Raw genomic sequence first — 23877 nt, forward strand, 5'->3', positions numbered from 1 at the left:
GGAAAACGACGAATGCCTGAATTTATTCCGCTCAGCAGACAAATACTGCCGCTTTCAAGTCGCTAAGGGAAATTTGAAATGCTTGTAAAAAGTAACTATAAACCTTTTTTTTCCCTAACACGGCTTACGGATCTATTACAATACGAACATCATAGTTTTGTTTCCAAAGATCTGGTCGAGTGCTGCGCAGGAACGCGTGAGCGAGTCCGCGGTTTCCCTGGCAGCAGGGACGGAATTACGGTGAGCGCAGAACGGAAGTTGAGGCGGTTGCTGGTTTTTCACGACCAGCAGAAAACGGAATCTGGGGCAAGCGATCACTTTGACGAAACAGAACAGTATCGATACAACATTTTAAGAAAGTAAAGGGTTTGCCTGTCGTTTATCCGCCCGCTACCTCCCCCTTTCCCTCCCTTATGGCTTCTAACTCCAATATAGATATAGAGGACGCGACCCAGCATCTTCGGGACATCTTGAAGCTGGCCCGACCCGGGATTAGCGGTGAGTGCCGTGGGGAGGCGAGCCGGGAGAGGCCTGCAAGATTCGCTAGGCCGCAGAAGGGGGGTGTTAGTTACAGGGATGCGGAAAAGATACGGAGATACACCGAGAAGTGAAGCCGAAGTTCAAACACAAAATGCAAAACGATAAGGTGTTTCTAGCGACCAGCAGTAAACTCAACCCTTTTGCGCATTTTGTGTTGCCCGGGAACGCGTAACAGAAGAGGAGAACAAAACGACGTTAAATTGTCAGCTTCACGGGTGGGAAAAAATATATATTCGAGAGATTTGAGAAGTTGTTGCAATTGAGGGTCCAGAAGAAAATGCAGAACACGCCGAGAGGTGGTGATTTTGAGGCGGAGAGGGGGTGTACGAGAAGGGAGGAGTTTTCCGAGGTTCACTCCGCTGTTTTCAAACCTGACCGAACGGGAGAAACCCGCGACTGAAGTTTTCGTGTCTTTTCTTCTGCTCCGTTTCGTGTGGACTGAGACTCCAAAAGTCGCGAAATTCAGTTGTAACAAGTGCGACTGTTGTTTTTTTTTTTTGCGACGCGTTTCCCAACGGGAACGGGCGTTGCGCTGAGCGCGCATGTCAGATGTTACATAAAATTCAGATGTAGTTCAAAAAGAACAGTTTTGCAAGAAAATATGCATTCTCTACGTATCCCTCAAAATCCGTGAGCCCTTTGAACTTCCAAGTTTATTTAAAGGGCTCACTCCGAATTGTTCTCTAGTTTTCTCTGCTGGGCTTACACAAAGAAGTAAAATGCATTTCTGTGCGTGATCCTTGTTTGGGTTTTTTTTTTTATCGGTCTGTTGCATTGTCCTCACGACAAGACTTTCCTCCCCTCCCACCAGATACCTCTTCGACTGAGAACCCAAAGAGGTCTTTCAACGGGGAGCTCAATGGCCTGTTTGGCGCTGACTTCGTAGCCGCGGGTGACCGAGCTACCCTGGGCGAGCCCACTGCGCACAACCCGGAGAGCATGAGCTCGCACGAGAGACAGACCATGTAGGGGATGGGGATGGGTTGCTTCGATAACCATGATCACTTCCTTAATCAAAAGGAATGAATGCTTATGGGAATGTAAAACCGAAAGTGCATTGCTTACCTATTTGACTTCGAATCTAGAGAACGTTTAGCAAAGAGTCCTGATGCAGCCACTGAAGGCAATCGTTACTGCTTTAGGATAATGTTATCAAAGTATGAGAAACAAAACAGCTGCTGCCTTTTGTGTGAGCAGTTAGCCGTTTTATAATACATGTGCAAGTCCCAAGTTTAATACTGATTGCGGTAATTCCTGTACAAAGTTTTAAATCTGCTCCTTGCACAGAGCAGTACAAGGAGTGATTCTTTTATTTGATAATGGGATAAGCTGATTGGTTTTACTTCAACAACTGTAGATGAATGCAAGTTTCCTGTCGCCTCTTTTGTCAAACATTTAATGTGCAATGTGCACTTATTTAGGCAGTGGGCATGGCTATTAAAACTATCACATCACCCAGAGTGCTAGAAAGAGTGGCTTTGTTGATATTTTGTCTCTGCAACATTTGTGCTTTAAAGTGCTGCTACCTAAATGGTCTTTTTTCTTAGGTTACTAAGTCCACCAGTTTTGTTTTTGTCTGACAGCTGCCTCTCAGGAGATGACAGTTCAACCTGTATTGTCATTTCATCTGGGGATGTGGAGGTCGTGGCAAGCCATGACTCCAGCATCAACAGCAAAGCCAGGGGCAGCAACAAGGTAAATCATGTCTGTGTGTTTATGGCAAGAAGAAGCTGCAGCCCAGGCCTTCTGTCCAAAGGGCTGGACTTTGGGGTTTCATTTAGACTCGTTCTCTTGCAGGTCAAAATCCAGCCTATTGCAAAGTATGACTGGGAACACAAGTACTATTATGGCAACCTGATAGCGGTGTCCAACAGTTTCCTTGCCTATGCCATTAGAGGTGAGAAGTGCTTTCTTTCCCCCCTTCTTGGTAAAGTGATGGTTTCTGTACTTGCAGTGCAGTATGTGCCTGTCCAGCAGGCATTGCCAGACTGCTTCTGAAAACTGTTTGGAAACAGTTGAGGCGGTGTGGCTTTGTTGCTTGGTTACTATGCAGTGTGTTCAATAAACAGTGATTGTGTATAAATATGCCCTGCCGTTAGTCTTGCTATAGTAAAGACCTTTTGACACTTTTGGACTTAAGTGTTCCGTAATAAACATGCCCTCTGCCGTACTCTTAAAACTACAAAAAATACAAAGTCCTAGCCTGGTTTGCATTTGGGTTTGAATGTTGCGGGTAATCTGTGGGTGCCTTTTATGTGTGTTTTGAATGTTTAACACCCGCCCTCCTAGTATAATTCTTCATTTCCCTTTTAAACACATGCAAGAACCTTTCCGAGCCGTATCTACAGATCATCGGGAGTTTGAGATTTGCATAGCATGGAATTGGGAGGAGCTATGAAGTGTTCAGTAGGATCTGTTTTTAAACCCGCGAATGGCAACGCAGGTGAACTCTAAATTTGATGTTGAGTTTAATTCCAGGTCTAGTTTCAAAGGTCACGCCACCTGCCAGCGCTTGGCATATTTTAGCACGTTATTCTGTTTTATCTGTGCGCAGGTGCAAACAATTACCCCATGATCCGAGTGCTGTCGCTGAGCACGGCCGAGCGCACGCTTCTCAAAGGATTCACGGGGGCTGTCACAGACCTGGCCTTTGCTCACCTCAACTCCACCCAGCTCGCCTGCGTGGACGAAGCTGGCAACCTGTTTGTGTGGCAGCTGACCAGCCAGGATGGGAAAATACAGTATCCTCTTCCAGGGGAGCCCTGGACTAGCAGCACACTGAAGCTCAAAGCTTCCGTTTTGTAAAGAGCAAAATGTTGACATTTTTTTGATGCTGGCCATCTTGCTGTTTCTTATTGTTATAAAATTTCCTATTTTAAAACAAAACTTATGGGTCAGAATTAGATGGCCGTATTCGTGTTTAAAAAAATGTTTATCTCAACAGAATTGATTTTTTTCTGTTCTAATTCTATAAATTCTGTAAAAAATGTTTAGTCTATGATGCGTTATGTCCATCTTAATATCCCTGAAATGGAGCAGTGTTACATAGCTGATAAATGAAGAAAGACTGAATGTGAGGAAATTCAAATACTGCAATCATATAACTTATTGTATTGCCTGGAGGAGACGTGCAAGTGCATAATAAGGAAACAAACACTTGCTGTTTGTTTAGCATTTAATGTTTGACTTGTAATGAAGCAGGAGCAGGATCATTTGAATGTCTTTGTTACACCAGGTCTTCCTATCAGTGTTTTGCTACATTCTTAACTCTGAAACAGGGATGAGATAATTGTCCACATAACGAGGCCCGAAGGCACTCCCTTAAACACCAACAGGAGGATCATTTGGTGCCCTTTCATCCCAGAGGAGAATGATGACAATGCAGAGGATGGCTGTCAGACACTGGCCTTGCTCCATGAGGACCGGGTATGAGTGTTTTAAGAACTCGTGTAGAGTAAAATAGAGTGTACATCTTGTTGATTCAAAGATTGGATTCCAAGTGTGATGTAAAACAGTATTTTCTTTTAGAAAAACCTTGTTTGTAATGTAACAACAGTCCTGCTGAGTTCTAGTCTTATTTACTCTTACGGAAAAGAATTTTCCTTTTTATGGCTGTCTTCTGTACTTAAAGTTGCTGTTGCGGACAGTGGGTGATTCTGTGGGTTTTGTCTATGTTTAGGCAGAAGTGTGGGATTTGGAGATCCTCCGAGCGAGCAACACCACCTGGCCAGTGGAAGTGACTGATCTGAAGGATGGCTTTATCACTGTTAAAGGACATACAGAGGTAAGCAGTCAGTCATTTCAAATAATAGTGTTGCCTCCCATACCATGCAAGTCAAGCCAATGAGAATCATTACTGGTCTGCTACTTATTTGTTTATATCAGAAAACAGTTATGTGCAATCTAGACAGCCTTTTCTATGTAGGTGTCTAAAATGTGTACTTGATTATTCTTAGTAGAAGTTGCAGCTTTATAGCCAATTTGGACAATTGGATTTTTGCAATCAAGTCACACAGCTGGGTCTAATACTGCTATGCAGTACATCTCAGCTGTATTCTGTATTTTTGTGCTTTATGCCGCCTTCAACTTGCAGTTTTCTAAAATGAAAATTGTATTGAAAGTTTGTTAAATGGCATTTTTTAAGTGTGGTTTTGAGCCCATGGTTTACTCCTACCTGTCCGTTCTGCTCTTCAGCGCATCAGCGAAGGCGCCTTGTCCCCTGATGGCACAGTCCTTGCCACTGCCAGTCACGATGGGTACATCAAATTCTGGCAGATCTACATCGAAGGGCAGGGTCAGCCAAGGTGATTGAGCATTGTACTTTGTGAAACTGACTCATTGTAGGATTTAAACTTGGTAAGAGCGGCTGTTGCTATTCATTTGGTTTGCTGTTCATGCTATTCAATGTCTTTGTTTCCTGCATAGGTTAAATTAGTCTTCACCACAGTGAATTGTGTGGATTAATGTGGAACTGTTGTTGTGTTAAACATCAAATATTTATGAATACATGGTAAGAAAATGTGGTCTGTTGCTCAAAAAGTAGAGTATGTCAAAATCCGTGTCTCATACACAGGCATTTTTTTCCTCGTTTTTCATAGATGTCTTCATGAATGGAAGCCCCACAATGGGAAGCCTTTATCCTGCTTGCTGTTTTGTGACAATCACAAGAAACAAGACCCAGAGTAAGTCGTCAGTACCTTGCTTTCACCAGTATATAAAAACCTGTTGTCACTATTTATGTAGGAAAAATGCTGTAAAAAATAGCTTTAAGGTGTTGGAAATAATGTCAGCAAAGCAACATGTTTTCTTATTTTCTTTATATGTGTTTGTGTCACATATAAACTTCTCTTTGATACAGGAACTGAAATTTCAGTTCCCTGGCACATAGCCTTTACACCTTTTTGATTGTATTATTTTAGTGAAATGCAGAGTGCTTAGAACAATGCATTACTGTTTCTCACTTATACACATGCCTTGTAAGCAACAGCACGAACGTTGCAAGAGCTAAGACTCGTAATCAAACTGTTGAACTCCACCCTGGCATTTTTGCAAAGCCTGTATACTGTAATGTATTGGGAAGTATTTATGGTGCTCATTAAAGATATGGCTCTGGTAAGTTACCTTAACAAAGCTGTCACGGTAACGATGGTCTCTTCGGCAGTGTTCCATTCTGGAGGTTCCTCGTCACTGGAGCAGAACAGAATCGAGAGCTGAAGATGTGGTGTACTGTGTCCTGGACCTGTTTGCAGACCGTCAGGCAAGGACCGCGCACGCACCTTGTGTTCTTAGTGTGGAGTTTGCCGTTGCGTTAGGTTTTTGCTGAGTTGTTGTGCAGTAAGCTTAATAGCTTTTGGCTCTCTTTGAGGGATTGGAAATCCCTTAATGTAGCTCTTTTTTTATATGGTAATCTATTTATATCCCTTCATGTTTCAGATTTTCTCCAGATCCTTTTAACTCCAGCGTTCTTCCGAGTCTGAAAGCAAGTTTGGATCTCTCTGCTGAGTACTTGATACTCAGTGATGTTCAAAGAAAAGTAAGGTTTTGTGCCTAACTTGCTTTCTTGATTAGGTCAGATTGCTCCTTATTGTATTGGATTGATGGCGACATTTGGGATCTGAACTCATTAACCCAGAGACAGTGCAACTTCTTGTTTAAGGAAGCAGATCAGATTTGTCAGAACCAACAATTGTAAATGATGACTGCAGGGCGGTTTTTATCAATGTATTACATTTCTGTATTCCGTTGCTTTGATGAAGTAACATTGTATTCAGGGTTTTGTGCTTCCTCTTGTCGTTCACTTTTTATGACCACATGCCTTTAACTATGTAACCGGAATGGTATTGGCAACCAGTTTCTGACTCTGAACCGTGTGCATGTTGTTACATTACTGGCCAAGCCTTCTCCTTCAGGGTTATTGGAGTTCTGTGAGGGTTATTTCCAGGAGTTTCGAACGCTTCTCTTGGAGAAGCCACTGTACTTGCACAGTCGACCCGGCTGCCTGAGTATGCTGTTGGTTGCAGGTGCTGTATGTGATGGAGCTACTGCAGGATCAGGAGAAGGGCAGAGCCAGCTTCACTGCCATCTCGGAGTTCTTGCTTACCAACCCAGTGCTCAGCTTTGGCATTCAGGATGTGAGCCGCAGCCGCCTGCGTCACACTGAAGTCCTTCCCCCCGAGGAAGAGAGCGAGAGCATGACCTCAGGTAGGCACGTCTGTGGGTGCTTAGAACTACTTTTAAAATGCCAGGTCATATTATGGATGTGACTAGGCATTTTAAAAGAAGTCACTGGGGTAATTGTTTTGGCTCATTAAACAGCTGGAGGAGCAAGACTGCTCACATACATTGTTGATGTCTGTAACATTCCTTTAGCTATGCGTAAGCTCAGAAGACTTTATTTAATTTATTTTTATATAGTGCCTTTCACAACAAGGTTGCCCCAAGGCGCTTAACAATACAATTGACGATACGATACATTTAATGTGTTTAGCCTTCTTCCTGCAGTGAGGAGTTTACAGATAAAGGGTAATAGAATAGTGGCATTACTACTTAAAAAAGGCAAAGTCTATATCAGAGCCACAGCAGCTCTTGTGTAACTGGGCCAGAGTTCAACCTGGTTTCGAAACCTGCCTGGGACACTGGTCCATCAATTTGATTACTCCCTAGGATTGCTGGTCTCCACTTGTTGTATTGCTGGGTGGAGTGGGGCAACTGGGGTAAGTTACATCACTTAAGGGTACGACAGCAGTGTCTGTGGTGAGTGCTCAAACCCACACGTCACGAGTCCAGAGGCTCACCCACTGCACTAATCAGAGGATCAGTGTTCCTTTGAAAGTTAGATTTCTCTCTTTTTTTCATTGCAGAAGGAAGCCAAGGACCTGTTGAATCCAAAGCAGGAGTCCAGATCAAACTGTACTGTGTCCACACAAAGTGAGTACTCTGATGGGAGAGGAGGAAACCTTTTAAGTAATAGAACAAGAAGCTTGAGATAAACCGACTCCATGATGCGTTTAAAGGTTTGTCATAGATGGTGATTTTTTTAAATGTAGTTCCCAGGGTTTTCTCAAAAAGCAACTTTTGTGGTACAGATAAAGACATTTACTTCTTCTGCTCATTTTTCTCAGGTCCCTGCAGGATGTGCAGATTTGGTTTCAGCCTCATCATCAGCAGAGTCCTGGCAGTTCCTTGTTTCTTCCTCGTGCTGGTTCGTGTGAGGACTTCGGTGAGTTTATCCGTTCTAAAAGAACAAATCCCCTTTCCTGCCTGGCAGGATTCACATATTCAAGATGGAAGCAAGGAAAGCTGCTGTCTACTTTCTGATTCTGTTGAATTGTGGGGGTGTTCAAGGGAGCCTGTGGACTTCCCAGCTTTTTGTCTTGAGCATGATCTGTCCCGGTTTAGTCACTGAGAATACAGTGGTTTTAGAAAAGCTGTTGCTTAGAAAAGAAATATAGTGTTATATAGGGAAGTGTTTTTAAAATTTGCAATTATCTGCATTATGTAATATTCTTACATCATTTCTAGATTAATGGATAAGTATATCTGTTACGCAAGTAAAACTTGCACAATTCCAGTGCCAAGACTGTTGGCTCTCAGGGTGTAAAAGATTCAGCTTTCTGCTTCAGGCTGATACAAGCGGTCTTCTGATGCAGGTTTTACAGATCACCTGCGAGATGTGAGCGGGGAAGGCCTGGGATCAGACAAAGAGTCGGGCCGGGGGTCACAGCACGACCTGCGCAGGATCTCCAACCTGCCTGCCCCAGCTGACTTCCTGTCCCCGTCCAATGATGTCAAGCCCAAACTCATGACGCCTGATGCCTTTATGACTCCCAGTGCTTCAGCACAGCAGGTATCTCCATAAACACAACCAGCACCAAAACTGAACCACGCGATCATGCTTTTACCTTGCCTTTTAAATTGTGTTAGATAGCCATGTGATATTGTTTGCTAGGGGTCTTACTGACCCTTTCTAAGTTGAAGTATTTTAAACTAAGACTGAGATTGTCATGAAATAATACCGGATACTTCTAGAGATTACGTGAAGATTTCAACAGACCTCCCTTCTGTTTCCCTGCGAAATAATTTTGCCATTGACTGCATTATCTCCTGTGATCAGCAAATTGCCACGTCTCCTGGCAGCAGTGGCACAACCCTCACCACCGTGACAGCCATGAGCAGCACCTCCATCAGTGAGAGTGTCGTGTCCAGGTGAGTGTGTCTTGAATCAGTGCTTGGGCAAGCAGGATCTAAAGTTTCAGAGCAGCGGTAAAGTATGTGTATGTCATGAGGTGGCGCAGAGAAGGGCAGGGGGTTAAACCATGTGGTGCATGTTTATAACCGACCAGAGAAAGGATGGGGAAGGACTGTGAGACCCTGACAGAAAATGACATTCTTGGGCGTCAAAGCTTTGACCAGAGAAACTGGAAAGATGACCAAATACTAGCCCTTTCCCATCTTAAGAAATACAGGTTTAGCAGGAATTCAAGTAAAGAGAAAAGTCTGTGCAATACAAGTTTTTGTGCGGCAGTGGCTCCAGCGTGTTGTGAAACTGTCAGGTTTGAGGGCGGCTTGCTGGGTAGTGAGGAAACTTGAGGAGTGGAAGCCAGTTGAGCTGCCTGCTGTAGTGACTAATGAAATGATTTTCCTTATTCCTGTGTCCCCCTTTTCACTACCTTTTAAATGGGCAAAACAAAACGCTAGGAGAAGTTCTTAATGGGGTTTTATTTTTGTGTAATGTTGCCATGCCATGAAGCTGTCCTTCAGTCTTGCCCCTTACGTCTGTCTTCTCAGATCGGGAGAGGAGCTGACTCAGAGCCCTATGATCTCCCTGGAGGGCAGTATTACCCCGAGTGGCAGCAGCGCCATCTCTGGTCTTCCACCCAGCCCACGGAGCAACTCCATCCTCATTCCCGGGCTCACAGACCAGTTGCCAACCAAGACTATCCAGGTACGCGCATAGACGGACAGCAGTTTCCCCCCAACAGAAACATTATTCAGTTCGACAAGCGGGAAGAGAGTTATCAAAACCGATTAAGAAGTAGAAGTGGCTTTTTTAGGATGGTGGAAACTTAAAATGTCTTTTGACAACTTCCGGGCAGCATTTGGATTGTTGCCGAGTTTCGGTTGCAATGCATTGTGTGGATCTGTGATCTGTTTTCAGTGACTCTTCGGTTCAGTCGATGAGATTTTAGAATCTTTATTGGCAGCTGTGAATAGAAGGAGACTCTTCCTCCTGTCCCGCAGGTTAGCCCTGCAGCCAATCCGCCGCTCTCTCTGGACCTCCAGACGATCGAGCCTCTCTTGGTGCCTCAGGCGTCTCCGACCCGAGAGCGCTCTCCCGACGTGATTTCCTCAGCGTCCACGGCCATGTCCCAGGACATCCCGGAGATCGCCTCGGAGACGCTGCCGCGGGGCCTGGGCTCGGCGGGCGGCCTGGCCGGGGAGCCCCGGGACCCCAGCCTGCACGACGACAGCATGGCCTCCGCCGCCTCCGCGCTGCACCTGCTGTCCCCCCGCAACCGCCACAACTCGGAGCACAGCGCCCGCTCCCTGGAGCTGGGCCCCGGCCCGGGCGAGCTGCTCGGCTGCACGCCGTCGCTGCTGGAGACCGCCTTGTCCCAGGAGAGCGCCGCGGCCTCGGCGGCCGACAGCGGCGCGAGCCAGCCCTGGCCGGCGGCCCCCGACATTACCCGGGAAACCAGGATCAGCCTCGCGGACTGGTGAGCCGCCACCGGCCCGTGCAAGAGACCTGTCAGAAAATAACTAGAGAGACCAGGGTTGCCCTGTGATGGCTGGCTGAAGCCAATTGAAGGGGATTTCTCTCCTCTAATCGCAACGTCCTGGCCGTTTCCCTTGATTTTCATTTCACATAGTTTCAGCCCCACTGACCCACCCAGATGCAGCCTGACTGTGCGTTTTCAAAGGTCCATTTCTTTCCTCATTATTTCCGTCTGTTAGTTTATACAACATAAGCTACAGTGGAGTGTCTGATTCACAATTAATGCAATTTAATGGCGTTTAGCCGGTGTTGTTAATCAGAAATTCTCCAAGTGTAGCTTCAGCCTTTCCCTTAAATAATCTCCACTGGTGGTGACAACTTTCTCACTAAACTGGCTTACTCACAGTGAGCTTTATAAAACAATTTGCCGACCAAAATCTACCCAATTCCGCCTACAAAAAACTCGTTTTATTTGTATTAAAAACAACATTTATATTGCCTGAATTTATTTTGAAACGCTTTTGGCAGAATTTATGATTGTCCAGTGCTGGAAAAAGGACAGGTGCTTGAATATATGGAGAAGGCAAAATTTCCAGAAGTGTTTTGCGGCGTGAAAAATAAATCATGTGCTTCACTAGGTTTCGTCTTCTCCTTCCTTCCAGCTCTCGTGAAGACATGAAGGAGAAGCACAAGACCTCTCCATTCCATAGACACACCTATCACCTCCCCCAGCACGACAGCCAGGATGCAAGTGCAGAGCAAAGGTAACGCAGATGCGTGCAGAGAGAGAAGAAAAGACCATGAACTTTGCATTTAACTCTATAAACGTACTGTGAATCTGTGCTTTTCCCTAATGAGAATTATTACTTGATCTGCAGTGATCACGATGAGGAAGTTGCTAGCCTTGCGTCTTCCACAGGAAACTATGGTCCCAAACCCTCCCACAGGTTACCTGTAAAAGAATGGAAAGTCTCCCCAAGGAGTTCTCCAAAATTAAAGAGAAAGAGCAAAAAAGATGATGGGTACGTGCTGTCCAAGCAATACGTTTGGGTTATGTTTACATTTGAAAACTTTTTTTTTCCTTATCCCACTGTATTACCCACAGTGAGAACTATGCTCAATTTCTGTTGCTGTACACAGCCATGACTTACGCGTTGTAGGCGATGTGATTGTTATCTTTAGCTCTTTTAACTGGTTGCTCCATGGGACAGTCTCAGTGTGACTTGCTGTTATGAACACTAATTTGCTCTGCACTACGGAAGAGCTGTTCTGCATGGTGCGTAATTGATGTTACCCGATAGCCAGTATACCCTAGTCTGTCTGTAATCGGGTGATGTTATAAGTATCGTTGTTCCCCAGCAGGCTCTAAATATTATTTCAAGCACCCTCGCACAGTGTTCCATTTCCTTAATTATCTTCCCTGTACTCACAGTAGTGCATATGTCTGATTACCCCAGATAAGAAGCTTCTCAGTTAAATACTCTATAGTCCTCAATCCTGCATGGCATCCTGCTGAAATCTTTACTTTTTGTTTTTCTTTTTTTAGCGATGCTGCACAGTCCAGGCAAGCAGATCATCAGGTAGGTCCGTTTCTTAGGAACAGAAATAACATTTGTGAAATGTGGAGCTTGGAGCCACCATCCTCCTTCGTACACTTGAAGCAATTGAATACAATAAGCGAATGAATGTACATTTGCTTGTTGTTTGAATTATCTGATTAATAAAGCCGTCTTCTTAGAATTAAGGATTGTTTTTGGAGCTGGTATAAGGAAAGTTTTCATTAGAATTTGCCCTGTTGTAATTTTTGATCGTTTTTCATGTCGGCTGCAATTGTTTGACACGTCTGGTTGGCTTGAACAGGAGTTCTCCTTTTGGGAATTTATTCATCTGACATAACTATTGATTTGTGTTCGTACCACAGTAGTTTCAAGTTAAAATGTACAGCTTCTGTAAAAAAAAACTCTGAATACCTGCTATTACATATTTTTTTGTTTTCCTAACTAGAATGGCTGATTATTCTAGTAAAGTTTTGTCTTCTGCTACCAAAAGGGACGGACATCAAAAAGCCTTTCTGAAGCCACGAAAATGTACGAGACCCTGTGCAGCTATTGTTCTCGTACACGTAGCGCAACAGCTGCACACTGCTGCCTGAATTGATTCACTCTGTCAGAACAACCACATGAACATTCATTCTGGATCAGTGCTTCTACTCCTGGAACGTTTGCGAAGAATTATTTGGACCAAGGGGATTAGGATGTTTGAGTGCCTGGTGTTCAAAAAGGTAGATACACTTTATGCATTTGTGTGTGTGTGTTGGTGCAGATGAATCCAGAGATGCAGGAGGAGCTGCTGTCCCTGGTGCGCAGCCAGCAGAGGGAGATCTCGGAGTTAAGGCAGAGCCAGATGGAGCTGATGCAGAGGCTCACCAACCACATGGATGCCGTTCAGAGTTCTATCATGGGCCATGTGGAGAGAGTCATGGTCTCCCAGCAGGAGCAGGAGCGTATCCTTTTTAGACATTTTCATTGCCTTCTGCACAGGCCACCTCTCATTTCCTTAGTGCTTTATGCTCACTTTCAGTTATGTAGTCCCAGTAGTTTGTTCTTTCCTTTCCCATTGCTCTGGTGCAAGTTAACCCAATTTCTGATCTCTCCCTTTGTAAAGTGTCCATGTAACTCTGATAGTCTCCTTTTCTCACCCTGTGCAAGTTTTGTAAAATACCCGAATCCTTGCTTTTCATCCTTGAACTGATCTGAAGATGGAAATTCCAAGCTTGCTGTTTAAGCATAGATGAGGTATCAGGATGTGAGTCGGGTGTCTCCTGATTCAGCTGTTAAATGAAAAGATGATGTACAGCAGGAAAACATGTAACTTTTTGACTTGTCAGGAAGCTGTGGTAATCTTAATCTGGATTTGTTCCCATAGCTCAAAAAGGGTTATATAATGATCCAGTCTGGTGCTGTAAATCTGATGCTGCAAGCATTTCTGTTTGTGAGTCACAGAGCATTGGTATATGTGGGTTTAAGCCTCATAATTTGGGGAAATTTAACACTTCTACTTAAGTCATACTATTAAGTATCAAACTATTACTACTGAATTTATGTCCCCATTAATGTTGGGCCTGATTGTGCAAGTGCTGTTGATCTCTGAAGCCTTGCCATCCTGGCCACATGCCGTTCATGCAGAAAGTAAGTGTGATTCCTGGTTTGTGCAGAACGTGGGAATGATTCATTTGCACTACATGAAAATATAGTGTTTATGGCACGCTAACCATAAAATTAGCAGGCTGATGAGATGAGGAAAAAAAACTTTCACCTGTCTCCTCCGCGAAGCTGGCAGCTGACCTTAGGAGAGGGTCTTATCTCTCACGTTCGTGCGTCCCACGTGCAATCCTTGACCCTTGACCTTCTAAGAGAGAAGAATGGAGCGAATGGTGGCAGAAGAGCACGACCGCAGCCGGCAGCTGCAGGAGCACCTGGCCCAGCAGCTCTCCCAGGCTCTCGGCAACACGCTGTCCAACCGGCTGGACAAGATCGTCCGAGACGAGATGAAGAAGACCGTCCCGCAGAGTGAGTCTCTCAGAGGACAAAACGCACCTGGGTTGTCGATCTCTGCAAGGAAATCAAATTGCAAATTAGAAATCTTCAGCTGAGTTTTGTAGAAGGGAAAGCTCATTGCATGCATTTGTCCTGCAACATACAAAGTGAAAAGGGAAAAAGGCTCCTGGGAGATCCTTACTTTGCTCTCACGGAGCTACTTTCCATGTTTTTTAACAGCTCGTTCTCAGATCTGTGGTTTTGTAATGGAATTGTCTTGTAGTGACCTTAGGTTAACCATTAATGGCCTATTTAGACTTGGACGTCCCACCACTTGAAAAATTTGAATTTGAGCTTCTGACTTGGCAGTACTGGCAAGTCATGTCAAAATACATCCGACTGCAAAATCACGTTTGTGTCCCAAAGAGCACACATTCTTGGACACATTCAGGGTGTCAAAGTGTACCTTTGTTTGCATAAAAAAATCACTTTCTTTTTTTAATTTTAACAGATTTTTTTTAATTTCACTTCACTCAAAACATTTTCATTTTAATAAAAGAGATTAATTTAACTCTCGAGTCATCTACAAATATATTTCCCTCATCTTTCTTGAAAATTAAATAAAACTTTTAAACTCATTGATATTCTAATAACGTCTGAATACTTCACATGGGTACATTCCTCATAGGTATAGATAGACTTATCTTGACTTGTAAGTCCCACTGCCTGTAAATATTGTTGTTCAACAATGCAAACCTTATTTTATCTATCTGGGGAATCAGGAAACATCCCTACAATACACAATCATTTCTTTTACATAAACAAAATAGAATTCGATATTGCTGGTTGCATCATTGCCCTTCTGGACTGACAGGATGGTTAATCCACCCACTTTTTTCATATTTGTTTCCTTGGCTTAGTTCTCAAATGTATCAAAAGCAGCCGGTGTGAATTTGTTTAGGAAACAGGCTACAGGTAAATGGCTTGCAGGTCATCCTGATGCTCATGATGATTTTGTGTCTGCAGCTGTATCAAAGAGCCTGGAGCCAGTCACAGGGCAGCTGAGCAACACAATCGCAGCCAAGCTGACTGCAGTGGAGGGAATTCTGAAGGAGAGTGTCACGAAAATGGTGAAGTCAAAGGTGTGTTTCACCTCCTGCAAAACGTGAAATTTTATCCAGTGTTTAGTGAGAGTTGAAAGAAGAGCTTTGTCTGTTCTCTTCTGCAGTCCTGTGTTGAAAAATTATTTCTTCTGTTGTCTTTTTTTCTTTTCACAAATCACTATCTAGAGCAAGAACTAGCATGACACTGATTTACCGCTCATGTATTTCATATGAATGATTTAGGTCCATTATCGCTTTTTTTACCTTTATTAATTTTCTTAAATAATTTTATCTCTGTCCAGCTTGTCACATTGTATAATGCTTCATAATGGTGCCTGAATACAGAGATGCAGTGTAAAATAAATATTGATCTGCCGAAGAGAGAGAAACCTCTCCTGAGGCTGCAGCACTGCACTATAAAGGCTCTTTCCACAATAATTTGAACTGATGGGATACTGAAATTCATAGTTATGTGAAGTCTAGGGGGAGATATTTTGAGTGACTTAAATCTGTCGTGCATCACAATGGACTTCCAATATGTGTTCAGAAAGGAGGGTGCTGCATCGGTGTGCTAGCTGCAAAGTAACAAGTAGAGGTTCATTCCTCAATAAGTAGAAAGCTAAAACATGTCCTTTTTAAATGGAGCCTTCTTCGTGTGTGTGTGTGTGAGAGAGACGGAAAAGGATAATTGTTTGTAATAACTCTTAAACTGTGACTCCACCATCCACCAGCTCTCTGTTCCTAGACTAATGTCTTTTCAAATCTCTCTTCATATGTTAGCCGATTTCAGCTTTTCACACCTCTCATGGAATTCATCCTCCTGATTTTCATTCATCTGGCCGCTTTCCCGACTGCTCCTTCATTTATTCACATTTATTAGAGAGTTACCTTCTCTGAAATCCTTCAAATAAAGACCTTCTTCTTTAGAAGACCCTTTACTTAACTGGTTTCATTCTTCACCCCTCTGCTTTTCCTAGTGCCACCATCCATGGTCTCCTCTGCATATTGTAATTGTGTTTTATCTTGTGTGTTCTTTTTATTTATTTCTTGTTCTCATTCTGTAAAGCGCTTTGAGAAGCCACCTTTAAAGGCGCTATATAAAATAACATTTATTATTATTATTATGATTATTCTCCTTAACTTCCTTCCCCTTGGACTTTATATTCTTGCACACTCTCTCAATCTCATCTGAAGAGGGCTCCACAGGCAGAATGTGTTTTTGGTCTTCCTACTTTTCCAGTACACAATTTACCTTTACTTGTTCTTTTGGCTGTGTTAACAGGATGTTGTGTCGTTTTTTTGTGCTTGTTTTCCTGCCTTTTTAAAAGACCGGATCTCTGTGCTCCTTTTGTCTCTGAAGAACACTACAGATGCCATTGGGAAAGCAGCGGCTGAGGCTTTGCAGGGTCCTATACAGGCTGCATACAGAGAGGCTTTCCAGAGCATCGTGCTGCCAGTGTTTGAGAAGGGCTGCCAGTCCATGTTCCAGCAGATCAACGACAGCTTCAAGCAGGGGACACACGAATGTGAGGCTCCTTCAAAACGGCGCCCCTCGTTTTGCCACGTTTCTGTGTTCTGTTACTTCTTGGGGGCGGGGGGGGTGGGATAAATGCAGGAAGCTGGAAGTGTCTTATTTTATTTTTGTCTTCCCAGATATTCAGCAGCTTGAAAGCCACCTGAAGAATAAAAAACTGCGGGACCACGAGGCCCGGGACCCGCTGGTGGGCCAGCTGCAGCAGACGCTCGACGCATTCCAGAACTCCACCGACCAGCTGACCTCCAACGTCACGGCCAGCGTGCGCTCCGAGGTCCAACACCAGCTCCACGTCATTGTGGGAAAGTGAGTCTGTTCACCTTCTGCGCCTTCCTACCGACGGATTTCAATTCCAAAGTGAGATGTTTAGCTTTTGCTTTGTTATACAGGTTTTGTGCAATTTCTTTATACTAGGTAAATAATTATATGGAGCAGGTGTACACAGTGGGATATCTTCCCCATCCATTCTGTTGCAGTATTTTACAGTGATCAGCTCCTCCTTCAGTGAAGCTCCATCTACCTGTGACAGTGCTGTAGACGCTTAGGAAGCTTGTCGATTGACTTGAGTTTGGTTGGAACACATTAATCCCCCCTGGTCTTTTTCTGCCCAGCCTGCAGGACTCGATCCTCACTCAGGTGCAGCGCATTGTGAAAGGAGAGGTGGGCATGGCCATGAAGGAACAACAGGCAGTGGTGACCTCTAGCATAATGCAGGCCATGCGGTCTGCTGCTGGCACGCCCATCCCCACCTCACACCTGGACTATCAGAGTCAGCAGGCCAACATCCTGCAGATGCTGCAGCAGGGGCAGCTTAACCAGGCCTTTCAGCAGGTGGGTCCGGAGCACAGCCGGACAGTTGTGCCCTCAGTGATTGAGGAGAATTAAGAAGGAATTCCATGCACTTGTTCTCTTCCTTCTGTCGCTGTGTTTGCTCATTCATCATTGTCTCTCTGAAGCTGTAATTGCAGTCTGCGAGCTGCCTTGGTGAATTTGCCACATTAAGGGGAGGTTAATTATAAACGGTTTATTTCCCTTTATTAAAGGGACTGGTAAATCTGTTCACTGATACACAATCAATCACCTCATTAGGTTTTTTGAGTGAATAATGAGCAACTAGAGAGCAGAAAGCCTTTTTGGCCTCTGCACTCTTCTTGATCTTTTCTCAGTTTGTTTTAAGATGAGCTGTGCTTAGTGGTGCTTTGGTGTTTATGCCCTGTATTGGTGTTGATGACGTACAGGTAGTGAACAAAAAGAAACACCTGGGTAAATAAGGGACACTAAGCATAGTGAAATGCTTCCACACAGGTGTGGCTTGGTTGCCTTGGTTTCCTGTAGTTACAGCTAACAAGGCTGTAAGGACACGGATGTTACCCGTGTGTCACAGCCTCCTCAGTCACCAGGTCCGAACCCAGTTGAGCTTTCATGGGAAGTCCTGGAACGATCATTGAGATGGCATTTCCCATCTCCGCAAGCCAGGAGCGAGTGGATTAACTGTCTTGTTGAAGAACAGTGCCGCATCCCTCCTGCAGAATTCCAGAAGCTGGTGTAGTCTGCCCTTTGCCATGGGATAAGCAGGCTGAGCTGGCTGCATGTGGGGGTCCAACACTCTTATTAAGTGACTTTACACGGATGTTTCCATTTTTCGGTCAACATAACTGCATGTCATTATTGTTAATAGACTAGTTTTTAGTGATGTGAGACTTTCAAGGTAAATAAAACATTACAAATCTTTCTAACTGTAAATTTGCCATTTTTTCTCTCCCAGGCTCTGTCTGCCGCTGATCTGAACCTGGTCCTGTATGTGTGCGAGACAGTTGACTCACAGCAGGTGTTTGGACAGCACCCCTGTCCTCTCATCCAGCCTGTGCTCCTCTCACTCATCCAGCAGCTCTCCACCAACCTGGCCACCAGGACAGAGCTCAAGATCAGGTATGCACACTGCATCCAGGCCTGCTAACCCCCACAGCACAGTTACATGAAAATGGAACTAACCTGGGATTTGGTAGAAGTTGGTAAAATCTGTACAGAATTTTAAGTGGGATTGTCGAGGGAGTTTTGAAACTGTGAAGGAGCTGAGCTGTATTACATATATATCTCCATAGTTTCAAGAAAAGAAGTTATACAGTGTATGCATACAGTACGATTTTACTGGCTGAACTGATGTTCTGTGCTTTTTGCTTAGCTCTTCAGAATGAAGATTTGATGTGGCATTTATAGCATTAAAAGGTTAATAGCTCTTTTAATCCAGCAGATTAACTTTCTGATAACTATTAAATGTATTGCATTGGTCTGCAGATGCCAAATTGGAATTATCTGCTATTGCATAGTACGGTACCATCTGGTGCCTGAGTGAAAAGATACGTGTGTAGGCCCTGTGCGCTGGGGAGGTTTTTAGGTCTGTGCCACGGACTCCCCTTTAAAACCAAAATGGAATGTTTTTGACGTCTCGTGCTGTGCGTCCCGCAGCTACTTGGAGGACGCGGTGATGAACCTGGATCACAGTGACCCCGTGACCCGAGACCACATGAGCTCCGTGCTGGCGCAGGTCCGACAGAAGCTCTACCAGTACCTGCAGCTGGAGCCCCACAGCCCTCTCAGCAAGAGAGCCCGCCGCCTGATGATGATGCTGCAGGGCCTGGTCAACCACGGCATGAGCTAAGCGGCCGCGCTCCCGTGCCCAGTGCCTGCCCAGTGCCCGCCCCGCGCCCGCCCGCTCCTCCTCCCTGCCCGCCCCAGAATGGAGACTTCTCGTGAGGATGAATGAACGAAAGGCCTTTCTCCAGTGGTGCATAGTGCCCCATAAATATCCTTTCACTGGGAGCCAGAAGGTCACAAAGTCCACAGGAAGAATACAGAAAACAGTTTTGTTACTAATATCCTCTCTTCGTCATTTTGAACAGAGACTGTCATACCTTCATTTCGCGTGTTTTTTTCCCTCTTTCGAAAAAGACATTAAAAAGAAAAAAATAAGCAAAGAACCAAAACAGTAGGAGGATCGTTGATTTTGAACGTTTTATACCTTTCGGACTGACGGTGCCTGTTGGGTTTTCAGCCAGTGCAAGGCGGGAGGGTCCTTCTGCTTCCATCGCCGACTGAAGAAGTTCCAAAAAAGACACTGAGCGTTTTTTTCTGTTCCTTTTTTGTAGTTTGTTTTTCGGATAACTCTGTTTTTTTAAAAAAATATTTTGTCAGTCTGACTTGTCAAGAAGGAGCCGCTGTTTAAAAAGTAGTTCACGCATTGGAAAAGCTGCGGCCTGTGATTTTCTTTCAGGTTGAGGTTGTAGTTTCCGGTAATTTGCCCCCACCCCCCACCCTTGCACCTCTGATATCTTTAATTCCAAAATCATTTCTGTCATGTGGAAGCTCTGCTGTGTCACACAGTGCTCGTCAGCTCTTCTGCTCTTTGTTTTTGCTTGCCCTTTGTCTGTCAAAATCTTTACATTTTTGGTGCCATGCATAGGGTTATTATAGTACACTTTGAGTCAAGGTGAACAATGCAAGTTTATTGTGCTTAAACGGGCATGTTTTAGTGTGATCTTTATTCAGTAAATGAATGCTTCAAACTTTTTGGGGGGTGGAATTGGGGTTTATTCATCTCTTATTTTTCTCCAAGTTTTGTTTACATCTTCTTGGATGTCCCCTTACCTACAGCAGTGATGTCTATATTTTATTTACAAAACGTGAAAGGATATAATCAAAGCTAAACTGTTCTTTAGTGGCTATTTCCTTTTAATTTGCTATTACACTGGAATTTCTAAGTGTGCTGTATTCACTTTCACACATGCAGTATGATCATTTGAAACCTGAAAAGGTGGTCTTTTCATTTATCTGCACTGTGCTCCTTGATGTCTAGAGGGCAGCACATACCATCTCATTTTTGGGATCGATTTATGCTGAAATATATTAACCCCTCCCAAAAAAACATTTTCAAGTGTTTTCAGGCCTAGATTGTATTGATAGCCTGCTACATCAGTCTGGGTGTTACAGGAAAAAGTTCACATTGAATCACACTTTGGTGTTTTGGGGCTTGTGTTACTATGGTACAGAGATCTAATAATTGTGTGTAATTTGCTCTTCTTCTGCTTTCTTCTGAAATTTGAGATTTTGAAAATTGAAAAGCTGTGCTAAAGAGCATTAGTTGTGGGTTCTCAGGTCTGCGTTTTAAAGTTTTGTTTTCTGATAATTAATCATGTACCTAAGAAGCTCAAATTAGGCTACGCTTTCCAGGCAAACTACCAAAATCTAATTTCTGTACTTTCAATGTGAACTTTTTAATGGAAATTAACTATAGTCCATTGTTTGCTAACCACAATGAAGTGTTTACTCATAAGGCTGCCTGGAGTGAAGCCAGTTCACCGATTGTACATTTTATGTAAAAAATGTTTTTCATTGAATATACTTCGATAGAGTATCTCTGTGTCCTAGATATGATGGTATAATATAGGCTTTTTTTCCAAGCCCAAAGAAAGTGGGGAAAAATCCTTTCCTATTTGTAAGTGCCTTAAGAGATGTATTTATCAGTTCCTTTGACTCTGATTCATATATCTAAATCCCGCCAAGTTTAAATTTTGGAAAGAAATGAGACATTGGCTCACTCCGCACAAGTCAAATTAGGATCATATGTGTCCGTTTCACAGCTTATCCATCTCATCTCCAACCTGCTCAGTGTAGGATTCCTCTCAGCCCAGGGTGCACGTGCACTGGGCCTTGGCTGTGTGCTGACTGTCCGAGACTCCGCTGCTGTGGTGGAGTCTTTGGTGGGCTGGGATAGAGATGACTGGAGCGTCAGTGGCTTGCCTGCACCTCACGGCGTGGGTTTACGTGGCTGTGAGAGTGGGTGACGGGGGTTGCGAGCAGCTGAAATCGTTTCCCACCAGTGACTGCTAAGTTTAATGGAATAAGAGAGTGATGCAAAAATATATATTTTATCTTGAATTTCAGAGGCCTTCCTATCTGTGCATTGCAGGGAGGTGGGGTTAGTGAGGGTGGAGTTAAGCTTTCAAACACAGAAGGAAGTAGGGGCGCAAAAATAATCACTGGGGAGATGAACAGAAATTTTTTAACTTTTATTTTGTACTATTCCTTTGAAATTAGTTTTTTATTCCCTATAATGTTTTTTTTTACCTTATCCATGATGTCTGTTAGCTCTGCAGACGCACTTGTTAATGACGTACCAAGCCATGTTATTGTCCAGGAAAACAGGCCATGTGTTTGTCAGTTTGGTCCGAGGTCAGTGAAATACAGGGCTTGGACACCAACAGCTGACATTTGTCCTGTTGGATTTATTCTTCCCTGTACCGAAGCAAATCTGTTTTAAGAGGTTCACAAACATGATCCGTAAGTGTAATCCTGTGCCATAAATATAACAATTGCACATCACAAACCAGTGTGATCCATTGAACATTTTCTCCAACAAGTCTCCAACCTGGCCCGATGACAAGATGAGAACCTGAGAAAGATGAACAGCTCTGGAAGTGTGTATTTTGTGGTTGAGCATCCCATGGGTGGTCAAGATGCCTCCCAGACACTGTTCACGTTTGCTAAAAGCTTCAGAAAAGCACTTCTGTTAAAAGAACCAGGCTTTCCTGAGCCTAGACTTTCAGAAGCTTACATGGGGTTTGTGAGGTGACATGCCTTTGACACGCGGCCGTATCCATTGCTACTGTTGAAACATGGAGGAACTGAGCAGCTGGTTCCTGTTGGTTTACCGCTGCTGTAAAATCTTTCAGAAGGGCGCCTACCCGTTTTTAGACGTTTGCTGTCTTGGTTAACAGCTGATGTTAAATCTTAGCATGATTTTTGCATGCTGTTTAGTCTTGCGTATTCAAAACTCAGTGGATGAGATTCTCCAGCTCACAGCTGTCTCTTATCATTTAAAGTAAACTGCAGGCCGTCTGAAACACAACAGGTAATCTCTTGCCTTTGTAATATACCTATTCAACACGTTTTCTGGCTAACCTTTGTTTTTTCTGTATCTTAAACTAGATTTATTGCATACTCGTTGGTATTTTATTTTACCACATTCACTTAGTATTCTGCCTGTGTAAAAAGCTAATAGAATATTAAAGTTGGAGTGGTTGATAAGCCTTTGCAAAAGCTGTCTTGGAGCAAACACAAAAAATGAACATAGCACAGATTGGTAAAATAGGTTATAATTGAAAATCAGGAACATAGGATAGTTAAAATAGTCTTTTGGTATCTTAGGTTCAGATCAGGGTTAAGCAAAAAAAAAAAATAGGTTTGAATGTTTGAAAGAAAATTGCACATTAAATATGGTATATATATATTTTCCAAATATAAATTCCAGTTATAGACATTGTTTTCTGTAAGACAAAATTCGATCATTTGTAATTTTCCATTGTGTTCAGAATAAGTTTGTGTTCATTGTGCTTGATCTTGGACTGTTTTGTTGTACATTTTACACGTTTCTTTTACTGTAGGCTTAACATTTTTGGATACAATTTGAAAAGTTCAATAAAAAGTGCTGTTTTGATGTTACTATTGTTTATTCTGCTTGGTGCGTTTGATACTGACCGTTAATTCTCCATTAAACATGTTGTCCGAGGATGACCGAAGTTTTGATTTTTTCTCTTGAATAACAAACAGCATGTTGACATACTATACGCTAAACGTTTTTGCAGTTTCTCTCTTAAATATATTGTCCCCGTCCAACCTTTATGACAGCAAGCTCGCCGATGTGTAGAAATTATTGCAACCATAGTTGTAACCGCCCCTGCTAATTTACAGTTTAATTGGGTTTGCAAGTTAAGCTCTTTGTGAGGAGTGTCCAAAAAAGCGCTATAAGGAATGTGTAAAGAATATATTATTATTATTCACTGAGAGACTCGGGATGGGTTTTCCTGCTCTAACACACACCGTATTTTTTCCCAGTCCAAATACGTCCTTTACGTTTATGCTACCCCATCTAAAACACAGGACCGGAGCGCGATTTCAGAACCGTGGACTGAATTAAGGGGATTAACTCAAGACAAACAGTAAAACTTCGACGGTGATCCCCGCAACAGCCGAATTCCCATTTTTTCACATATAATATTATAATATGATATTTCCTCTTCTCCTGTTGTTTTTATATTCTGTTTCCATGCTTTGTAATACCTCGGCTTCTTGATGGTAGCTTGATGTCCTGCTTTCCAGTTATTAAACTCGCTGACGTCTGCTCTTTAAAAACACTTGCGCTTTTAGAATGACACAACTTCATACGACAGGTTTCACGGGGCTGAAGCTTTGTACATTTTGCTCAGAAAATGAACCCATTTCAGACCTGTAGCGTTTATTTAACGGACAACACACTACACATCTCAAATATGGTATATATATTCTCCAAGTACAAAATAAAGTTATGGAAATTGTCTTCAGTAAGACGGAAATCGATCATTTGTACTTTATCATTGCGTTATGAATCATGTATGTTCATTGTGCTTGATGTAG

At 43.4% G+C, this 23877-nt stretch overlaps 1 protein-coding gene across 1 annotated transcript; it reads left to right on the forward strand.

Moving 5' to 3' along the window:
• Positions 1 to 212: 212 nt before the first annotated feature.
• Positions 213 to 22926, forward strand: edc4 (enhancer of mRNA decapping 4). Its single transcript, XM_006641400.3, has 29 exons — positions 213 to 498; positions 1352 to 1505; positions 2124 to 2235; positions 2338 to 2437; positions 3095 to 3281; positions 3819 to 3966; positions 4220 to 4324; positions 4735 to 4844; positions 5139 to 5222; positions 5702 to 5797; positions 5974 to 6073; positions 6561 to 6741; positions 7401 to 7467; positions 7662 to 7759; positions 8190 to 8386; positions 8654 to 8745; positions 9328 to 9484; positions 9781 to 10256; positions 10918 to 11019; positions 11134 to 11277; positions 11802 to 11835; positions 12578 to 12758; positions 13669 to 13824; positions 14818 to 14933; positions 16255 to 16420; positions 16548 to 16734; positions 17040 to 17259; positions 18194 to 18357; positions 18895 to 22926. Exons 1-29 carry the CDS (start codon positions 414 to 416, stop codon positions 19085 to 19087), a joined length of 4212 nt encoding a protein of 1403 aa, XP_006641463.2. The 5' UTR covers positions 213 to 413; the 3' UTR covers positions 19088 to 22926.
• The last annotated feature ends 951 nt before the right edge of the window (positions 22927 to 23877 follow it).

Source organism: Lepisosteus oculatus, chromosome 20 (genome assembly GCF_040954835.1).
Source record: "Lepisosteus oculatus isolate fLepOcu1 chromosome 20, fLepOcu1.hap2, whole genome shotgun sequence".
In the NCBI taxonomy this organism is placed as follows: Eukaryota; Metazoa; Chordata; class Actinopteri; order Semionotiformes; family Lepisosteidae; genus Lepisosteus; species Lepisosteus oculatus.

Coding starts and splice junctions, on each gene's coding strand:
- edc4 (XM_006641400.3), top strand. CDS start 414: ATGGCTTCTAACTCCAATATAGATATAGAGGACGCGACCCAGCATCTT. Junction 3,282..3,818: donor AGCCAGGATGGGAAAATACA/GTATCCTCTTCC, acceptor ACTCTGAAACAG/GGATGAGATAATTGTCCACA. Junction 10,257..10,917: donor AGGATCAGCCTCGCGGACTG/GTGAGCCGCCAC, acceptor CCTTCCTTCCAG/CTCTCGTGAAGACATGAAGG.